The sequence below is a fragment of the Phyllobates terribilis genome, unplaced genomic scaffold (genome assembly GCF_046119375.1).
Source record: "Phyllobates terribilis strain yellow unplaced genomic scaffold, ASM4611937v1 Scaffold_9__5_contigs__length_417890890, whole genome shotgun sequence".
In the NCBI taxonomy this organism is placed as follows: Eukaryota; Metazoa; Chordata; class Amphibia; order Anura; family Dendrobatidae; genus Phyllobates; species Phyllobates terribilis.
Window position 1 is genome coordinate 92841317 of NW_027362769.1, and position 23353 is coordinate 92864669.

General features: G+C 48.2%; 1 protein-coding gene across 4 annotated transcripts in view; it reads left to right on the forward strand.

Moving 5' to 3' along the window:
• Positions 1-12536: 12536 nt before the first annotated feature.
• The window catches only part of NCKAP1 (NCK associated protein 1), a 101223-nt gene continuing 90406 nt past the window's right edge, over positions 12537-23353 (forward strand). For all 4 annotated transcript variants that reach the window (XM_073646782.1, XM_073646783.1, XM_073646784.1 and 1 more), the window contains exon 1: positions 12537-12885. In XM_073646782.1, coding sequence (XP_073502883.1) covers positions 12778-12885 — 108 coding nt within the window. In that variant the 5' untranslated portion in view covers positions 12537-12777. The remainder of the gene's footprint in view (positions 12886-23353) is intronic.

Sequence of the window (23353 nt, forward strand, 5' to 3'; positions counted from 1 at the left end):
ATTTAAGGACAGAGCCATCAGGGTGCTCCGAGAACCAGCACCAGGTGGCGCCACAGCTCACTGGTGCCCAGCTATCACTTACCACCAGGAGGTGGCCCCCTCGTCTGCAGAGCCTGTAGGAGCTGAGGCACAGGCTCTGGACAATGCCCAGTCTGCAGACCTACACCATCAGATCCAAGAACTAACTAAAAGTGTAGCCGCGCTAACCAGAACTGTACAGTCTTTGCAGATTTCTCCCCAAGGAAAGATCCAGCTGGCTTCCAGCCCGGAGGACGTCCTGTGGCGCCGACAGAAGATGATTCCACCATCGAGAGGGAGGAACAGCGACCGCTACGACCAGGACGGACAACCCATCTGCCGCCGCTGCAACCAGCCAGGACATTATGCAAGGTACTGTCATTTAAACGGGCAAAACCTGGGGCAGAGGGCCAACCCCCAGGCATAAGACCACCAGGCCCACCAAGCTGGCGAGACAAATATGTGGGAGGACGACCGCTCCTACCTGTCGTGCTGGACGGCTTTCCAATGAGCGCGTTGCTGGACACTGGATCCCAGGTGACCACCATCCCCTACATTCTTTTTAAGGGTTACTGGAATGACTCTGATATTACCCGCCGTCCAGACGAACATTTGAGCATTTATGCCAGCAATGGTCAACCCGTGCTTCAGGTGGGGTTCAAGGAAGTGACCATAAAAGTTGGTAAAGTCGAGCTGCCAGCACAAGGACTGATAATTGTTGACATCGACCGCTGTGAAAGTCATCCCATGATAACTTTGGGCACTAATGTTATTGAAAATTGTCTTGCAGAGATAATTGTCTTATTGCAGCAGGTTGCGGAAACCGCCAGTTCCAGCCAGCAACGGGTTCTACAAAGGGAGATCAGAGCCCTGATGAAAAGGCAACAGGTAGAACTATCTGGTGGTGAAATTGGTAATGTGAGGATGAGTGACCCATTCCCTATCGCCATGCACCCAAAAAGTGAAATGATGATTTGGTGCCGGGCAGCTATAGGCCTAAGGGGTAGAGATTACCTAGCCATGGTGGAACCCGTCTACTCAGACAGTAGGCCCAACATTTTGACAGCCCGGGGGGTGGTTGATGTCCGCCATGGGAGGGTACCCGTCCACATCCTGAACATTGGGGAAAGAGAGGTACATTTACCCCGCTATGCCACCCTAGCCAAACTGTTCACCGTCAACCAAGACTCTGTAAAAGCAGTGGAACCCTTGCCTCCATCTCAACCAGAGGAGGATAACGGCTCCAAGAAACAAATGGAGGACTGGTGTCAGAGGCTGAATGTAGGTACTGACTCCACTCCCCCACACCAAAAACAGGGAGTCTACCAGGTGGTTCAGGAGTACGAAAGAGTCTTTAGTAAACACCCACTTGACTTTGGGCGAGTAAAGGGGGTAGAACACCATATCCCCACGGGAGACCATCCACCCATAAAGGAAAGGTACCGGCCTGTTCCCCCTGCACACTACCAAAATGCCAAGGGAATGTTGCGAGAAATGAAGGAGGCTGGGGTAATAAGAGACAGCTGTAGCCCCTGGGCGGCTCCACTAGTTCTTATAAAGAAGAAAGATGGCACCATGAGAATGTGTGTAGATTACAGGAAGGTCAACCGCATAACACACAAAGATGCGTACCCGTTACCTAGAATAAAAGAGTCCTTAGCTGTATTAAAAACTGCTAACTTCTTTTCCACTTTGGACCTTACTAGCGGGTACTGGCAGGTTCCTGTAGCAGAGGCAGACAAGGAGAAGACTGCATTCACCACCCCGATGGGCCTCAGCGAATTTAACTGTATGCCGTTCGGACTCTGCAACGCCCCAGGGACCTTCCAGCGGCTGATGGAGTGATGTTTGGGACATCGGAATTTTGAGACGGTCCTGCTATACCTGGACGATGTCATCGTGTATTCCAAAACGTACGAGGATCATCTGAAGCACCAGGCAGAAGTGTTTGACGCCCTGGCAGGCTTTGGTCTAAAGGTGAAGCCTTCAAAATGCCATCTACTGAAACAAAATGTACAGTACCTGGGACATGTGGTGAGTGCTGACGGAGTGGCTCCCGACCTCGATAAAATTACAGTGATTAAGGACTGGCCGAGACCCTCCAGCATAAAGGAAGTGCGGCAGTTCCTAGGGTTGGTAGGCTACTACCGAAGATTCATCCCCGGTTTCACCAAAATGGCAGCTCCTATGCAGGACCTCCTGATAGGCCAATCCAGGAAGGCCAAAAACCAGAAGCCGCCCTTCAAATGGGACAAGCTGGAGGATGAGTCTTTCCGTCAGCTGAAGATGGCTCCCACGGGGGATGAAATCCTGGCATACCCTGATTACGGCCAGCCTTTTATTCTCCACACGGACGCGAGCAACATCGGGCTAGGGGCGATGCTGTCCCAGATCCAGCAGGGCAGAGAACGGGTAATCGCTTATGCCAGCAGGAAGCTCCGGCCCACAGAAAGGAACCCTGAAAATTACAGCTCCTTCAAGCTAGAGTTCCTCGCAGTGGTATGGGCAGTTACAGAATGCTTTAAACATTACCTTGCCTCTTCCAAGTTCACCCTGTACACGGACAACAAGCCGTTGACACACCTGGACACTGCAAAACTTGGTGCCCTGGAGCAGAGATGGATGGCCCGCCTATCCAACTATGAATTCACCATCAAGTACCGGGCTGGGCACAAGAATGCCAACGCACACGCGCTGTCCAGAATGCCCCACTTGCCAGACGGGGGGGGGGGATTCGGAAGAGCTGGAAGAAATAGAGATCCCCGCCTTCCACCGTCATGGGATCACTCAGTGCTCCCACTGCGTGAAGGACAAACACTCTGCCGCCAAAGAAGCCACGTTTAATCCCTTGCCCCATCACGGCTGGGCAGAGACGCAAGACAGTGACCCGGCCATCCGCCTGGTGAAGGAGTTACTGACACAGGCTGTTGCCCGCCTTGATCCCGATGCTCCGGAGGAAGCCAAACAGCTGTGGAAGGAAAAGAGCAAGTTGTTCGTCTATGGAGGGAAGCTGTGTCGGAGACATGTCAATTCCCGGACACACGAGCTGGTCTGGCATGTGGTGGTCCCAAGACGGGACGCGGCTATGGTCTTGAAAGCGTACCACGATGGAGCAGGACACTTCGGATGGAAAAAGCTGGAGGTCCTGCTGCGTGAACGGTTCTATTGGGTTGGCATGAAAGGAGCCATTGAGAGGTGGTGTCGGGACTGCGGCCCATGCAACCTAAGGAGAAAAGACCATACCAGCCAGAGGGCTCCTCTGCAGCCCATTATCACCAAGCAGCCACTTGAACTGGTAGCCCTGGACCATGTGAAGCTATCTCCAAGCAGGTCAGGCTACGTCTACGCCCTCACCATCGTAGACCACTACTCCAGGTTCCTGGTGGTAGTGCCGGTCAAGGACTAAATGGCTCAAACAGCGGCCAGAGCGTTCCAGCAGCATTTCTGCCGTTCACACGGGTACCCGGAACGTGTGCTGACTGATCAAGGTCCAGCCTTCGAAGCGGAGGTCTTCCAGGAATTCTGCAACCTGTATGGCTGCAAGAAAATAAGGACAACGCCCTATCACCCCCAAACCAACGGGCTGTGTGAAAAGATGAACCAGGTAGTGATAGACCTGCTGAAGACGTTGCCCCTGGAAGAACGCAGTCTGTGGCCTGAAAAGTTGCTGGACCTAGTGGACCTGTACAACCACATCCCGGTGAATTCCACCAACGGCACGCCTGCTTACCTGATGAGAGCAAGGCCTGGTAAGCTGCCCATTGACCTGGATATGGGAATCCTGACACCAGAGGACGCTTCACCAGATGCAGACTGGGATACTGAACGACAACAGCAGTACCGCAAAGTACAGGAAAGTGTTGAGAGGAGTCTGTCTCAAGCAAGACAAAGGCAAGAGAGGGCCTACAATCAACATGCACCTGCTGTTCCCCTGGCACCAGGAGAGCAAGTCCTAAAGAGAAAAAGGCGGCTCCATAAGTTGGATGACCAGTGGGAGAAAGAACCGTACACTGTACTACCATCAAGTCACGAAAACCCTAAGGTGTACCTTATGAGTAAGATACGAGTGGAGACGACAGCAACAGTCTCCAGAGACCACCTGAAGAAATGTCCCGAGCAGCTGCAAAGTGCTGAAGAAGACCAAGATAGCCCTCAACCCGCAGAGGAAAGGGAAGAGATTGTCAGTACAGTACTCGGAGAATTTCCCAGGTCCTGGACACAAGTAAATAATGCCATTGTTGTGCCCGTCCTTACATTTCTCCAGCCAACCCCTCAAGAGCCTACAGAGGATTCAGTAGAGTTGGAAGAGCAATTGGCCCCGGAGGCAGAAGATTCCTCGACAGCAGACCAGGAGAATCAACCCTCTGCTAGTAGCGAACCTGTCGGGCCCATGGTAAGTCAAAGGACACGTAGGAAGCTGCCCAACCTACCAGTAACACCTCAAAATACCTGTAGTGCAGACATTAGTGAGCCCACTACACAAGGGGTAGAAACGAGGGACCCAGAAAGGACACAGACAGACAGTGTGTTAAGCAGGTCCACCAGAATCACCAGAGGTCAAATTCCTGCTCGTTGGAGAATTTAAGTGTAATGTATAACTGTAATGTTAAAATGTTTTATGTGTGCATTTAACCTGTTTTCCAGTTACCTGACAGGTTTCAGAGACTTTTTAGGTTATGGACAATGAATAACCAAAAACTTTGCCTGTAAATAGTTGCACCTGTAAAGTGCCCCTTTTCACCAGACCACAGAACAAAAACCCGTGGGGGTGGCTGAAGACGTGGTCCAACTCCGGATCATCAATGCCCTGTAGCCACCCCAGGGCCTACGTTGAGGGTTTGGGACAGGTCCCTCAAACGACATCTTCGGAGGAATGGACACCTGGGTACGGATTATACCGTGACCTAAAAAGACAATAATGCCTGTAAATATGTTCATGTATTGTATATTGTTACCTGTTGTATTTTTGCAAAATGTGTTTAGTCCCGGAGTACTAAAATTTACTAGGGGGGGAGTGTGGCACCCCAGGGGGTCTGGTTGCCACAGTGGTAGCAATACCATGTCTGAGAGCAGGCAGGAGTTTCCTGGTCAGGAGTGCTTTACATGCATCACCTCCTGCCCCAGGCCAGGAAGGGGAGGATCCTGCCCTTTATAAACTGGATCTGGGGCGGGGTTAGGTAGTAGTTCCAGAGACAGGGGCAGAGCAGCAAAGCAAGGAGCCCTGTAGGTAAGACAGGAGCAGAGAGCCAGGGACGGGAGCGATTAGAGCTCGTCCTGGCTGGAGACACCATGAACCGGACACCGGAGTCCGAGGCTGTGGGGACTATACGCCCAGCAGCAGAAACCACACGGCAGGGGATTTCAGGTCCTCTGGCCATAGGAAGCCCGGAGGCTCAGCCACACGAAGGGGACCGGTACCGCCACAGAGGAGCGAGGAATACCAAGGGTCAAAGTCGCCAGCCATACGGGTGAGCACCACACGGTACACTCAGGGACGTGGGCTACCACACGACTACAGCAGGGTAGCCAGAAAGAGTACAGTCAGAACGGCAGGCCTACAACTTCACCTGGCCAGCGGAACTCTTAGTTTGCTCTCAGACCGGTCAGGCCTCCACTGCTAGCCAGTACTCCCAGCGGGACCTTAATAATTGCCATCAGTAAAGGCCCTGAACTGCACTGCCAAGACTGAGTCGTTACTACTGCTCCCGTGCACAACCACCACCATCATTCACCGGCGCTGCCCTGAAGCTACACTCTTCCTGTGGGGAGTTATACTACACCTGCTGCGCATATCACCAGCTTCAGTGGACTGCTCCGCAGCAGCGGTTCTCCATAACCGCAATCCACAGGTGGCGTAGTCGGACTATATAAACCTATACACATAGACTGCCACTGGTTTGACCGCCCTGGGTCACAGACTGGGTCACCGCCACGGTGACTACGACCCCCAGCATCTACAAGGCCCGGCTCCGGGTATTCCCCACGGCTCAGGGGGCGCGTCATCAGCGCTCCTGTATTCAACATTTCGTCTCTGGCACATGTCCTGTAGCATCCATTTACTGCTGCGGTCGTATCTCCTCTCCGGCCCTTGTCCCATGTCTGAGCTGGTGGGGTTGGACATGGCAGTGTCCGAAACCTGAATGCCTCACCTATGGCTTGCTGGGTATGCTTATATGCCTCCCTGGTTGTTGAGCCCCTGGACGGTGTCCACGAACACCAGTCCCCTGGAGCTCTCCTGGATAAACCAGGCTGAGTAGTATCCCACCGCTGCCACCAATTGTAAAGACACAGGGTCAGTGGGTGCTCTCGTCCGCTGGCCCAGCCGCCTTTAGAAAGACAACGTGGACCAGGGCTCATCCCCAACTGAACGCCCGGACTCCTCAACCATGGGCAGAACACTACTCAGACAACACAGGGTGAGGGAATCACAATATTAAGGCTTTATTGGATCCCCAACAACTAACAGCATATAACACATAACTAGCACAGCACAAATTGTAACAGGCAACAGAGTCTCACCCTTCCGCTGGCTCACCAGGGTTTTAGATTCTTCGTATCTCTGATCTTCCAGGACTATTTATTCCAAACCAGTGGTCCCCTTCTTTTGGCAGGCACCCGCCCAGAAAGAAATAATGCCGGAGTTTAGAACTGAGACAGCACGGCAAAGTCTGTAACCAGGTGACCGAAATGTTCCAACCTAGGTTGCGTCCTATGCGGTCGTTGTTCTCCCATTCGAATCCGAAGATCCTAAATTAGCTGCCTGTCTTCAAGCTAGTGCACCTGCAGTCGGGACTGACATCCCTAGGCTGAGGGCAGTAGAGAAAAATCTCCGGGTCAACTGAACAGTCCTCCTGATATACCCTCAGCCCTCATTGCAGGATACCGGGGACTTCACGATTGGTGGAATAAGACTGTCTTTTCATTGGCTGAATCTCAAGTCCCATATAACCATTTTTGGTCGTATTGCAGTCCAGGCAAGGCAGAGCCACATACTGATTGATATAGTCCTACAATGGAATGCTAGTAGGAGACATTTGATCTGCAAGTTATGACATTAGAACAATGGTGGCTGAGGCAATTTACATAGAGTCAACAATCCACATGGTAATACAATGGCGTTCTAACAGGATTAAATTCCTCTGACCTTACAGAAGAGAGATAATTGCATTACCTAGGTTAACATCACCAACATCTACAAGACTCTAGAAACAATAGTTATACAAAATAGTGTCCAGCTAGATTGTAAGAACTTAACCCATGACTGGTATATTACGAGTTCACCAAAAAATACCAAATTGTCCGGATAAATAAGAAATCATCCTATGTTGTATATAAAAGGGGTCCATTTCGTCACACACAGGCTTCCAGTATCCGTTGTTTCAGATGCTGCACATCTCGTATCTTGATGGTATGGTGTGGTATATGGGGTACAAAGATAGTGAGGCCATTTTTCGTCAATGGAAACCTCAATACCACTGGATATCTGAAATTGCTACATGATGATGTGTTGGCCTTTTTATGCACTGAAGATGGCACGTTCCCTAAGTTTTTCCAACAAGATGGTGCACCACCACATTATGGGTGTCAGGTCCGAGCATTCCTATATGAACAGTTTCCTGGAAAGTGGATTGGTCGTTGTGGGCCAGTTGAATGGCCACCAAAGTCTCCTGATCTGACCCCCTTAGACTTTTATCTTTGGGGTCATCTGAAGGCAATTGTCTATGCTGTGAAGATGCGAGATGTGCAGCATCTGAAACAATGGATACTGGAAGCCTATGCTAGCATTTCTTCTGCAGTGTTGCTATCAGTGTGTCAAGAGTGGGAGAAGAGGGTTGCATTGACAATCCAACACAATGGGCAGAACTTTGAACACATTTTATAAGTGGTCATAAACTTGTAAATAACTCATGAAAGAATATACGTTAAAACCAAGCACACCATTGTTTTTCTTATGAAATTCTCAATAAGTTTGATGTGTAACATGACCCTCTTCCCATTGAAAAAAATAAAGTTGGATCCAAAATGGCCGACTTCAAATTGGCCGCCATGGTCACCACTCATCTGGAAAAGTTTTCCCCCTCCCATATACTAATGTGCCACAAACAGGAAGTTGATATCACCAACCATTCCCATTTAATTTAGGTGTATCCATATAAATGGCCCACCCTGTATAAGGGCACTTATGGTAATATTTGTATTGTTGTTTTTTATTAATGATCAGTATTGTAGTAGTCAGTCACTATGTCATGGTAACATGTGGTCCGGCCATGGTGTGGCAGTATTTGTCCCTTGTATGTGGTATTATTCGGTCACCACGTGGTGGTAATATGTGGTCCGGCCATGGTGTGGCGGTATTTGTCCCTTGTATGTGGTATTATTCGGTCACTATGTGATGGTAATATGTAATCTGGTCATGGTGTGATGGTATTTGTCCCTTGTATGTGGTATTATTGGTCATTTTTAAAAAATGTATGTGACACATTCCCTTAAAGAAAAATATACCTAAAAAGAGTATTGGGTATTATAAGAAATGTTAATAGGTTAGGGTAGAGTAGGGCCCGACCTTGTTGTGGTGGCAGCTTAAAAAATCTTTTGGCCAAAACAAAAACTGCTGGCTCTATATGTGACTAGCTATTGAACCACCCGTTCTACGCCCGGGTGGCGAGCATTTTTATTGGCATATGGTCTTTCATGCTGGTATGTGCTGCCCCCCTCCTGATATTTGTGCTGCCCCCCTCCTGGTATTTGTGCTGCCCCCATCCTGTCCCCACCATCCTATACTGGTATGCGTGGTACCCCTCACCCCAATCCTGGTATGTGTGGTACCCCTCACCCCAATCCTGGTATGCGTGGTACCCCTCACCCAAATCCTGGTATGTGTGGTCCCCTCACCCCACAATCCTGGTATGTGTGGTACCCCTCACCCCAATCCTGGTATGTGTGGTACCCCTCACCCCAATCCTGGTATGCGTGGTACCCCTCACCCAAATCCTGGTATGCGTGGTACCCCTCACCCCAATCCTGGTATGCGTGGTACCCCATACCTCATCCCTATCCTGGTATGCATGGTATTCCTCATCCTGGTGTGCGTGGCACCCCTCATCCCCCCAATCCCGGTATGCGTGGCACCCCTCATCCCCCCAATCCCGGTATGCGTGGCACCCCTCATCCCCCCAATCCCGGTATGCGTAGCAGCCCTCACCCCCCCCCCAATCCCGGTATGCGTGGCAGCACTCATCCCCCCCAATTCCGGTATGCGTGGCACCTCTCATCCCCCCCAATCCCGGTATGCGTGGCACCCCTCATCCCCCCAATCCCGGTATGCGTGGCACCCCTCACCCCCAATCCTTATAGGCGTGGCACCCCTCCCCCCATTCCCGGTAAGCGTGGCACCCCTCAGCCCCAATCCCGGTAAGCGTGGCACCCCTCACCCCCAATTCCGGTATGCGTGGCACCCCTCACCCCCAATCTCATTATGTGTGGCACCCCTCACCCCCAATCCCGGTATGCGTGGCACCCCTCATCCCTATCCTGGTATGTGTGGTACCCCTCACCCCCCAATCCTGGTATGCGTGGTACCCCTCACCCCCAATCCTGGTATGTATGGTACCCCTCACTCCTAATCCTGGTATGTGTGGTACCCCTCACCCCCAATCCTGGTATGTGTGGTACCCCTCACCCCACAATCCTGTTATGTGTGGCCCCCTCATCCCTATCCTGGTGTGTATGGTATCCCTCATCCTGGTATGCATGGTACCCCATCCCTCATCCCAGTATGCATTGCACTCCATCCCTCATCCCCAATCCCGGTATGTGTGGCACCCCTCATCCCCAATCCCGGCATGTGTGGCACCGCTCATCCCCAATCCTTGTATGCGTGGCACCCCTCATCCCTAATCCCGGTATGCGTGGCACCCCTCATCCCCAATCCCGGTATGCGTGGCACCCCTCATCCCCAATCCCGGTATGCATGGCACCCCTCATCCCCAATCCCGGTATGCGTGGCACCCCTCATCCCCAATCCCGGTATGCGTGGCACCCCTCACCCCCAATCCCGGTATGCGTGGTACCCCTCACCCCCAATCCTGGTATGCGTGGTATCCCTCACCCCCAATCCTGGTATGTATGGTACCCCTCACTCCTAATCCTGGTATGTGTGGTACCCCTCACCCCCAATCCTGGTATGTGTGGTACCCCTCACCCCACAATCCTGTTATGTGTGGTACCCCTCACCCCCAATCCCGGTATGCGTGGTACCCCTCACCCCCAATCCTGGTATGCGTGGTACCCCTCACCCCATCCCAGTATGCATTGCACTCCATCCCTCATCCCCAATCCCGGTATGTGTGGCACCCCTCATCCCCAATCCCGGCATGTGTGGCACCGCTCATCCCCAATCCTTGTATGCGTGGCACCCTTCATCCCGGTATGCGTGGCACCCCTCATCCCCAATCCCGGTATGCGTGGCACCCCTCATCCCCAATCCCGGTATGTGTGGCACCCCTCATCCCTAATCCCGGTATGCGTGGCACCCCTCATCCCCAATCCCGGTATGCGTGGCACCCCTCATCCCCAATCCCGGTATGCGTGGCACCCCTCATCCCCAATCCCGGTATGCGTGGCACCCCTCATCCCCAATCCCGGTATGCGTGGTACCCCTCACCCCCAATCCCGGTATGCGTGGTACCCCTCACCCCCAATCCTGGTATGCGTGGTACCCCTCACCCCACAATCCTGTTATGTGTGGTACCCCTCACCCCCAATCCTGGTATGTGTGGCCCCCTCATCCCTTTCACACTGTACACACATACAAAAAAAATAAACAGTTATACTCACCTTTCTTCTCTGTGCTCCAGCGCTGCTGCGTCCTGTTATGCCGGAGGCCGGGGGAGGAGTGCGGCGCCGGAGCACCGCGCTGTCCGGCGCCATTTTGCTGAAGACACACTGTAAATGTGTCTTCAGGAACATGGCGCCGGATAGCGCAATGCGCACGCGCCGGTCCGACGCTTTCACTCCGCCCCCCGGTCTCCAGCAAAGAGAGGCGCCGCGGGAACGCTCCTACCGGTCAGGTAAGTATGTAAGTATGGCGCCGGAGATCCGCGGTAAGCGTTCAGTGTCTACGTATACTGCGCAATCTCCGGCGCCATACACCTCCTCTTACCTGTAACGGCTGGATGCCTGCTTCTGTCTGGAGCCAGACTGCGCGTCACGCATGCGCAGTCTATCGAGGCTTTGGACAGAGACACGCTTCTACAATTATATTATAGATATGGTGTTCACTGGGAACTGGTAATGTGTGATTGGTGAAGACGTGGTGCAGAAGTGAAGTTTTTCCAAGAGTAGGCGGTGGGACTGTGGAAGGTTCAAGGGATGGAGGCGGAGCTGGAGTGAAGGCTGGGTGGAGTCTCAAGGGGGCCAGAAAATTTTGCCAGTATGGGGGCCCGAAATTCCTGGTGGCAGCCCAGATGGTAGCAACATGCCGATATAGCTTCACTTTTTTCTATCTTTGCATTTTTTATCTATATACCTCAGCAGCAATTTCTATCTTTATACCTCGGCAGCACTATCTAGCTTTATACCTCGGCAGCACTATCTAGCTTTATACCTCGGCAGCACTATCTAGCTTTATACCTCGGCTGCATCTTTATACCTCGGCAGCACTATCTTTAAGCCTCGGCAGCACTATCTCTGTATCTCGGCAGCACTGTTTTTATACATCGCAGCACTATCTTTGTAGCTCGGCAGCACTATCTATCTTTATACCTCGGCAGCACTATCTCTGTATCTCGGCAGCACTGTCTTTATACCTCGCAGCACTATCTTTGCAGCTCGGCAGCACGGTCTTTATACCTCGCAGCACTAGCTTTATACCTCGGCAGCACTATCTATCTTTATATCTCGGCAGCATTGTCTTTATACCTCGCAACACTATCTCTGTATCTCGGCCGCACTGTCTTTATACCTCGCAGCGCTATCTTTATACCTCGGCAGCACTATCTTTATACCTCGCAGCACTATATACTTCGGCAGCACTATCTATGTATCTCGGCAGCACTATCTTTATACCTCGGCAGCACTGTCTTTATACCTCGCAGCGCTATCTTTATACCTCGGCAGCACTGTCTTTATACCTCGCAGCGCTATCTTTATATCTCGGCAGCACTGTCTTTATACCTCGCAGCACTGTCTTTATACCTCGCAGCGCTATCTTTATACCTCGGCAGCACTGTCTTTATACCTCGCAGCGCTATGTTTATATCTCGGCAGCACTGTCTTTATACCTCGCAGCACTGTCTTTATACCTCGCAGCACTATCTATCTTTATATCTCGGCAGCACTGTCTTTATACTTCGGCAGCACTATCTTTATACTTCGGCAGCACTATCTATGTATCTCGGCAGCACGAGCTCTGTATCTCTGGAAGCACAGTACGCGCAGTGCCCGCTTCCACTACTACAGCCGCAGATTCAGTCGCACAGACGCGCATGCGCAGGATCCAGATTCCTTCTCCATGGGCGCTGGGAGCAGGGGCGTGGCTCGCGATGGTGCCGCCCACATTCGGCAGGAAGGGTGGTGCTGGACGGCGGCTGCCAGGCAGGCGTGTCATCGCGTTAACCTGCGGGGCATGGGATGTGTATGAGGGTCCCCCCTCCATAACAACAGCCCCCCGCCCGCCTATCGGCCCTGAAAAGCCGCAGCGCCGCTTCTCCGTCCGTGCGAGGCCTGGGACAGCTCCGGTGCTAGGAGGACAGAGGCAGCATGTCGCGATCTGTGCTGCAGCCCAGTCAGCAGAAGCTGGCCGAGAAGCTGACCATCCTCAATGACCGGGGCATCGGCATGCTCACCCGGCTCTACAACATCAAGAAGGTAAAAGGAGGAGGCGGAGTGCGGGCGGTATGTGCGGCCTGCGGATCCCACACACCGGGCCCGGGCTGTGCCGGAGACCGGGGGTCTGGGACAGAGCAGGGTGCGATGGTCGGTGCGGGAGGATGGGGGCAGTCTGTGCTGCTGTGTGGGGGTGATGAGGAGGACAGGGCGGCGCAGGATGAGGGATCCCAGCTGCAGGGAGGAGGAGGAGGAAATCCTCCATGATTGCAGGAAGAAATCTGTGCCGACATTCCCAAGTAATGTGTGAGCACACTCCTGTGTCACCGGGCGAGAGAGCAGGGGATCAGCATCACATCAGCAGTGATCTGTGTGATAGAGAGAGATCCCTGCTGATGTGCGATCTGTACGGAGGGATCCCTGCTGATGTGCGATCTGTACGGAGGGATCCCTGCTGGCGTGCGATCTGTACGGAGGGATCCCTGCTGGCGTGCGATCTGTACGGAGGGATCCCTGCTGGCGTGCGATCTGTACCGAGGGATCCCTGCTGGCGTGCGATCTGTACCGAGGGATCCCTGCCGGCGTGCGATCTGTACCGCGGGATCCCTGCCGGCGTGCGATCTGTACCGCGGGATCCCTGCCGGCGTGCGATCTGTACCGCGGGATCCCTGCCGGCGTGCGATCTGTACGGAGGGATCCCTGCCGGCGTGCGATCTGTACGGAGGGATCCCTGCCGGCGTGCGATCTGTACCGAGGGATCCCCGGCAACAGGCATTGTGTGTTCTACCTGGCACTATAGTGAGAGATCACTGGAAATCTGTAAAGGTTTTTTTTTTTAATAAAAAGCTTTTCCTGACCGTTATATCACAAATAATGTATGTCTGGGGGGTGACTGCGAGCCCCATTATTCCGGTCTTTAACGTTTACGTTGCTAGCTGTGCCTGGTGTAGACACTAATGGGGACAAGTAGTGACCTGAGCAGGGACTGGTTATTTCTTTATTGTTCATACTCTACATCACAGCTCTGATTTCTGATTTAATGCCCCCTACACATGTAAAGTCGTCCAATCCTTCTGATTGTGCTGGGATTGGACGACTGTCTGCATATGTGGGGGTCTTCTGACAATTCCCTGAAGTATGATATCAGGGGAGTATATATTATTTACTTATTTTCTCTGTATTGCCGCCTGTGTTCAACTTTATATTTTACTCAGAAAACACTCTCTAGTTTATTTGTATTTTTTCTTAAAGGGGACATCAGTCCACATGTCATTTATACATGTCTGGTTTCTGTCATCTTTTAGCACCTCTGATTTCTAGGATATCGGGGCTCGGACCCCTTTGGCACTGCACAGAGATTTCCGTTATGGTAAATCCGGCACCTTCTCAGCAGACACTTGATTGGACTCACGCTGGGAATGTTCTTGAAGGTTTAGCAACAGAAATCTCAGTGGTAAAGTCCCCGTTCTTTCTGGTGCTGGACAGGACTGGCGCCATCGTCTCGCTTGTATCTGTTATATATCAGACAATTATTTTGATTAATTTCACCTTAAAGGAATCGTTTTACATGGCCAAGATGAGGGGCCGGACGTGTTCAGTTGTCCAAGCATACTTTATTATTCAATCTCAACCTTGGGGTTTCCTTAAACCTTAAAATCTGTCCGTCTGCACATCTGCGTTGGAGCCTATGTCATAGATCCTGTCACATTTGGCAGAAAGGTATGGAGGGGTAACATGCAGTTCTTTCTTCCCTGTCAAAATGACTGACCCCCACTATGAAATCAGACAGACCCCATCATAACTCTGTGGGGTCCTCTCTGATCAAATAGCATCTTTCATGGGATGATCCAGCTCGCCGCCATGTTCAGTTTTTTCCATGGAACAGTAAATTGGACTTAACCAAACTGGAAACATTGCTGGTGCATGGGAAAATTCAACATAGGTGGAAGAAGTTTTCTTTTTTTACTTTGAGAAAATTGGTTTAAAGAGAACCTGTCATCACAATTTTACCTGTTAATGAAAAGGAATGGCCATAATGCCTGTTTTACTGATTTAATGAATATTTGTAGTGAAAATATCCGTAGCCTTGTTTAATTCACGTTAGAAGTTTTGGTGCAATAGCCTCTTCATGCATCGCGTGGCACTGTAAGTAGGGTCTTCAGCTCTGCCCCAGCCCCTCCATATTTGTATGAGCCTCCTTTTTTAATTTTCGCGCTAGCACCTCCCTCACCGCGGTCGGCGCTTGCACACGTTCATGTCCCAGCATTCTCCAGCAAATAGCGGCGGAGGCGGCGCATGCTCAGATTAACCTCTGGCGGTCTCCAGCAAAATGGTGCCCATGGCTGCGCTTGAGCAGATGGGGACCTTGGCTCAATGACGAGCGGAGTTCACGATCTGAACATGTGGCACCATTTTGCTGGAGACCGTAGAGATAATCTGAGCATGCACCATTTTACTGACGACCATTGGAGGTTAATCTGAGCATGCGTCGCCTCTGGCGCCATATTGCTGCAGAACACTGGGAATGTGCACAAGCGCCGCCAGTGTCAAGGGTGGCACTAGCGCGAAATTTAAAAAACAAGGCTCATACAAGTACGCAGGGGCCGCGGCAGAGCCGAAGACCAAGAGTGCGATCCCGCCCCAATGCACGAAGAGACTATTGCACCAAAACCTCTAAGGTGAATTAAACAAGAACCAGGCTACGGATAGTTCCACTGCAGGTATCCATTAAATCAGTATAACGGGGGCATTACAGCCATACCTTTACTTAATCAGGTTAAATTGTGATGACAAGTTCTCTTTAAAAGCGGAAAAAAAATATGGGCTTAATAGAAGTGAAATATATCTCTCATGGTTCTTGTAAAGCTCGAACCAGATATTTAGGTGTGAATGGAGCCTACAATCTCATGCACAGGTGACTTTACCATTTGTCATGCTCCGGGTTGTACGAAGCCATCGCATGGCAGCCATATTAGATTTTATGTGGGATTCATACCGGATAGGAGAGAATATATTGTATCCTGGTCCATGACATTTCTCATTACAGTGGTGCTGGGGAAACACCGCTGAGGAGATCTGTAACCCATAAGGAGAAGATCTCCCAGAACAGAGGCGCCACCGAAACATCCACAAAGAAACCTCATCATGGCTGATGCCGGCCATTCCTCTACATGTCTGTGTGTACAGACTTACACATCATGGCTGCCACTGTGTGTGTCAGTGAGGCCGTTTAATGAGTTATGAGGCGTTTTGTGCCTGGCAACCAGTTGAAAGCTAGTTGTCATTTACTAGTAAAGATTAGAAAATGGAAGCCATGCTCTGCCGCATTGCTGTGGTAACGAGGCCTAGAAAAATACAGGTAGTCAGTGAGGCAGTTATAAGCTGGGATGTTTTCTGTCATGAATGCACCAAATTAATGGACCACCCCTCATAGTAACTTTCTTTCGTCATTATACCTAATGGCCTTTTGTTTTGTATCTGCGATCGACGCCTTATTCTCCTCATGTCCAAAATGGCTGCTGCAGAGGCGTGGAAAGTCTGACCCTCGCCTCCCTGCATTTCCTTTAGTGCAGGATGGAGCAGTGGCTATGACAGTAATCCTGTGTCCACATCGGGGCCTGGGTCAGACTTTGCGCAGCGGCCATATTGGACATGAGGAGAATGGGGCACCAATTGCAGATGCTTGTTAGCTGAGGGGGAGACCATTATGTATGATGGCTATGGCAGTAGAGGGTCACATTAACACATCATACATGCCACTTTTTCCAAATTTTGTGAACTAGACAGTGTTGCTGATCTCCTCCCGGCTCACCCCAGCATTGCTCAATTTCGGAGCTTTATTTAAATGCATGAAATTTGTTGCTTTTATATCTATTTCAACAGCTTAAAGGGAACCTGTCACACTCAGAAATGCGATTTACCTGAGATATGTGGGTAACCTGCAGTTAAATGGCATTTAAATCCTGTGTAGCCGGCTAACTGGAGTTGCGGCTACAGGTAGAAAATTACATTTTATCCTCCCTGTAGCCGCGCTCTTCCAGTCATGGGAGCTATCACTATCACCATTCACTATACAGTGAGCGAATTGTAATCGCTCCTCGATACATTGACTGTCTGCTCCTGTGTATGTGTGTGTGAGAGAGCGTCTGCAGGTAGAATGAAACATAATTTTCTCCCTTCAGCTGCTCCAGTAAGCTACACAGCTACACACCTGGACATTCCGTAAAAATAGGGCATTTTCTCCCCTGTCCATAAACAACAATTTTATATGTCTGTGATTTTGTTTTTTGATGTTTGAGAAACATCTACAGATTGTTGTGACTGTAGTTATCATCATTTTACAGTTCCCAGTGAATGTAGCTAATGTCTTTAAATCAAAATGATGGACTGTAGACATACATAATTTACCATGGTTTTAAAATGTGTCTGTAAAAAATATTGACTATCATTTTTTGATAAGCCGTCCAGAAATGGTAAAAAATCAAGTCTGCATACCATCTACACTGGACTTAAACACTATTTTCCTGCAGATTATACCTATATCTGCAGATAAAGAACATTTCTTGATGTTACTGGTCCCCTTTAACTTTCTCCTCTTAGGCTATGTGCCCACGATGCAGAAATGCTCCGGATTTTTCCTGCCCGTTTCTGCATCTCCCAGGCAGAAAAAATGCATGTGGATTGCACATGCGTTCTTCACTTGCATTTCTGCATGCGGGTTGACAAGCGCTTTCCAAGCGATTATAGCATCACTTGGAAAGTGCTTGACAACTTGGTCACACTAAATAAATCCATGCAACCGGCATGGATTTATATAATGTGACCGAAAGAATGGTAAAAAATAAATCTATACTTACCTTCTGATGGCCCCCGGAGTCTTGCTTCGCTCCGTCCTGGCTTGCCGGCAGCTCGTGGTACACTACACTGAAGGACCTGCCGTCACATGACTATGACGTCACCGCAGGCCCTTTTAGTCTACCGCGAGCTGCCAGCAAGCCAGGACGGATCGGATAAGGACACCGGGGGCCATCAGAAGGTAAGTATGATATTTATTTTTTACCATTCTTTTACAGTCACACTATATAAATCCATGCCGGTTGCATGGATTTATATAATGTGACCAAGTTGTCAAGCACTTTCCAAGTGATGCTAAAATCGCTTGGAAAGCGCTTGTCAACCCGCATGCGGAAATGCAAGTGAAGAACGCTTCACATCTGCTTGTCACTGGCAGGAAAAACGCATGTACAATCCGCATGTACAATCCGCATGTACAATCCGCATGTACAATCCGCATGCGTTTTTTTCTGCCAGGGAGATGCAGAAACGCTCAGGAAAATCCAGAGCATTTCTGCATCGTGGGCACATAGCCTAAGATTGATTTTCGGGCAGTACAGTGGCTCAGTAGTTAGCACTAGTGATGAGCAAGCTTTCTCATTTAACCCTTTATCCGAGAATATGTAGCGAAAAGGTGGTACCCAATATTTGAATATAATTAGCAAAAGATAAAATAATGTCTCTCTATTATAACCTTATTTTAAACCCGCTTGATGCTGGACAGTACTGGACACAAAGCATGTAAAAGACACACAGTGTACTGATTGAAGAGATGACCACAAATGTTAGGTCAGCCTGATAGAGACTTGACCCAACTAACCCAATTGGTATAATGTGGTGAACCCTTAACAATATAAGGCCCTCCAGGCAAATTGTGTCTCACCAATGGTCATAAGGACCCATACAATGTGAAATCATGTGACACATACACTACCACAAATTAAAGAAGACAGTACACGTAGACCGACGCACTAAATGCGTGATAATACCAGATAATTATCAGAGTAGGATAATAGATATTGGTTAGGCAATGTCCTATACCACTCGAACCATACAGATCTACCATCTCTAATTGTACCAAAAAATAAACCAGTGCACATTGAAGGCTACCTGGTCATATAGTCACAGCAATATATCTGAGTGCTCCAATATTAAAGGGAGCCTGTCTTTAATATTGGACCACTGCTAATAATACTGGAAAGCTAAGTAGTGGTTTCTTTCTATTGAGCTATGAGTGTCTCCTATTTTTCCGCAAATCTAGTTATTATGTGGATGTGCAGCAGTTTATGAGAGGTAGCTGTACCCACTGACTCAGATATATTGCTGTGACTATATGACCAGGTAGCCTTCAATGTGCACTGGTTTATTTTTTGGTACAATTAAAGATGGTAGATCTGTATGGTTCGAGTGGTATATGACATTGCCTAACCAATATCTATTATCCTACTCTGATAATTATCTGGTATTATCACGCATTTAGTGCGTCGGTCTACGTGTACTGTCTTCTTTAATTTGTGGTAGTGTATGTGTCACATGATTTCACATTGTATGGGTCCTTATGACCATTGGTGAGACACAATTTGCCTGGAGGGCCTTATATTGTTAAGGGTTCACCACATTATACCAATTGGGTTAGTTGGGTCAAGTCTCTATCAGGCTGACCTAACATTTGTGGTCATCTCTTCAATCAGTACACTGTGTGTCTTTTACATGCTTTGTGTCCAGTACTGTCCAGCATCAAGCTGTTTCAAAATAAGGTTATAATAGAGAGACATTATTTTATCTTTTGCTAATTATAAACCCTTTAACCGAGTATCTTCGACGTGCTCGTATATTATGTTCGAGTCCCTGCGTCTAAATGATTTACAGCTGTAAGACAGCCTGAACACATGTGAGGATTTCCTAACAACCAGGCAATCCCTGCATGTGTTCAGGCTGTCTTACAGCTGTAAATCATTTAGACGCAGGGACTCGAACATAATATACGAGCACACCGAAGATACTCGGCAAGCACCCGAGCATGCTCGGTTAAAGGGTTAAACGAGCATGCTCGCTCATCACTAGTTAGCACTGTTGCTTTGCAGCACTGGGGTCCTTGGTTCAAATCCCACCAAGGACAACATCTGCCGGGAGTTTGTATGTTCTCCCCGTGTTTGCGTGGGTTTCCTCCAACACTCCAAAGACAAACTGATAGAATGTAGATTGTGAGCCTCAATGGGGACAGTGATCATAATGTCTGTAAATTGTCTGAATGGTAAAGCGCTGCGGAATATAAATAGATTATTTCCCAATGTCCACCATATTAGTCCATGACCCGTTAGACCTGATGGATGCCAAATACATGTATACATCTGTATACCGCTTCTGCTTTTCCTTCTACATTACCCTACTGCACAAAATACAGTATATACCATGCAGTATACAGTTTTTTACATTGGGGCCCATAATATGTCTTTCAGAATCTTCAGGAGGCGCTGTATTACGCTGTGGTGCACAGGATTGCTATATTGCTACAACCACAAATCCTATCCGGAACCTGTAAACAATATGATCGTTACTCACATTCTCATATTTGTTATAGGTTCTATGATGGAATTTGTGGCTCGTGCAATATAGAAATCCTGTGCACCGCCGCGTCCTTACCGCACCTACTGGAGAGGATTCGGGCTTGCTCTGGTGGTTTCTTGGAAACAACATATAAAATCCTCTTTTTTTTTTATAGATGTTCTGGGTCCTGGGAATAGACGGCACAGATGCACGGGTGCAGGTTTTTTTTTTCTTTTTGAAGCCAATTGTTTGATGTTGTTCCACAAAGTGAACAATGACTTCTATGCTTCTAGGAATCACGGTCAGAGTATTACACCAGGAAGCACTATATATTCTTATTTTAGTAGCACACTAGGGCACGCAGTGGCATAAATTAGGGCTTTTTGTTTTCCTCCATGTATGTGCAAATCATCGCCCCCACCATGATGTGATCAGAGGCGTATTTTAAAATGAAATCAGAGAGAAGTGGCTGCCAAACACATCTTGTATTAGGGGATAGGAGAATCAGACGGTGAAATCCAGTGTAATAATCCAGCTTTGTGATCCCCTGACAGTATGATTTGTGTGCCTGATGTAGTGATGTAGTTCCATGTGTACTCTATAGAGTCTTTATTCTTCTTTTTATGGCTTCTAGATGTATGGACAGTAATGATTAACATTGGTGCTACAACTATGATGTTCCTCATTTGTATTTTAGGGCTTATAGTATGTGTGTGTGTATGTGTATATATATATATATATATATATATTTTCATACTCCTACTCTTCGGTGAAATGGCCCATGATCCAACTGTCTCATTTGCAGTATTTTGTAGTTTTTTTTTTAGAAATACATGTAATGATGCTTTAAGGGCTTGTTCACATGTTGCTTCTTTTCTGCGGAAAATACGCATAGATTGTTTTACAGTACCAGCAAAGTGAATGAGATTTCTGAAATGTCATGCCCATGCATCTGATTTTTTTTCCCTAACATATTTGAACCATGAAAGCATTTTTTTTAAGCCTGCAGCATATGTCACCTATTTAAATGAATGGGGTAAAAATGTATATAAAAAACGCACAAAAAGGTGAAGTATAGAAATATATGTAATGCGTACAGGGTTTGTGTATTTCATATTGAACCCATTAGTACTGTTGTGTAATCCCGACATATTCCATGCAGCTTTTTATAGTTTGTCACTACATTGATTTTAAGGAATTGATGGGAATAATGGGCTTAGGCGCAACAGCTTAATCTAGCAATATGTGCAATAAAAATGATATCCACCTGATATGATATGAATGTCACAATGCATTTCTGCTCCACAAAGCCTTTGTCAGGTTCCTGATACCTGATGAAGCCTTTATGAAGGTGAAACGCTTTGTATTGTCATTCATTTTATTAAAGTGCATCTCTAGTGTTTCCATCCAGTGGATATCATTTTTATTGCTCAAACTGTTGCGCCTAAGCCAATTGTTTCTTGTGATCGAGCTACCAGTATCAATTGTTATTTTAAAGTGTTGTGTCCTGTCCTCAGCACAACCTGAGAAAGTGAGACACCTACGTACACACGTGGTCAAAATTGTTGGTACCCCTCGTTTAATGAAAGAAAAACCCACAACGGTCACAGAAATAACTTGAATCTGACAAAAGTAATAACAAATTAAAAATCGATGAAAATGAACAAATGAAAGTCAGACATTGCTTTTCAACCCTGCTTCCACAGAATTAAAAAAAAAATGTAACATGCCCCTTTTGTCACATTATTTTCAGGGGAACCATCATTTCTGTCCAGGCCGATTTCATGAGTTAAATTTTTTTTTCAATTCTGTGGAAGCAGGGTGGAAAAGCAATGTCTGACTTTCATTTGTTCATTTTCATCGATTTTGAATTTGTTATTACTTTTGTCAGATTCAAGTTATTTCTGTGACCGTTGTAGGTTTTTCTTTCATTAAACAAGGCGTATCAACAATTTTGACCACGTGTGTATATAACCCTACATTATATATCATATTATCGTTACAAATGGCCATTAATACACTCAGATATTGCTGTCTATTGTTCTCCTTTTTATCTCCCGTAAATGATATTTATCCAATTTTATTTAGTACATTGATTTCATAATTATTCGTCCATAATGATGTTTTTTTTTAAATTTTAGTTGGACAATTAAGACGGTTATTTTACCGTTAATTTGTTTCCTATAGACTGAAAGAAAAACAGGGAGGTTTTTTGGTTACGTGTGTTAACATATGTAACGAATTAACACTTGAAATAAGGAACCCACATCTGGCCATAGACATTACAAGACCCAATAAAGGGGTTCTCCAAGGGTGGAGCGTCTGCAATCACTCTGTGACCTCAGACTTGTGAATCTTAATACGGTTGCCAGAAGCGGGTGGTCAGTGCAAATTGCATACTTCCGGCCGCAGTCTGACTAGACTTATATTGAGCGAGGCCGCACACGTCTAGTTGGCATGTGACAGCATATATATGCAAATCGCATTCTTGCGGTCACTCGCCGACATTCGAGATACACTGTTCGTGGTGAGGATTCCCAAGTCTGCAATCACATAAAGTTACATATTAGATAGTGAGAAGTTCTTACAATCTCCATGGATTCAGATGACGCTCATCGAATGGATATAGCCACCTTCAGATGCTAGTCACAAAATTATAGAGATTTAGAAAAACAATGGCATGCCAAGTCACACAGGGGTTGACTGCTAAGGACGATGGCTTCAGTTTTCTTTTGTTGTAGTTTTTACACATGTGACATCAAGATCTGCAGTGGGACTCTCTGGTTAAACATTAGGTCCTCCACCAAATGCCAGTGCCAATAACAAGATGGACTTTCTGGGTCTTCTGGCACCTTTCAAATTGTGTGATTTTCCTGGCATTCACTTTGATTTACCGCCTAGGCATGAACTATATGTTAGATGATGTATCCCAATGGCTGACCACCACTATTTCTCCATGTCTGCGTTATTCTGAGACCTGCACAGTGACACATGTGGTTCTCGATGGCCGCCGCAGGGATTCTGTAAATGACCCGAAGGTGCTTTCCCTGACTGGGGCACATTATACCATGTAACACTTGGCTTACTAATACCGTCCTCGTGTTGTATCAGGGTCAGAGACCCCATGACT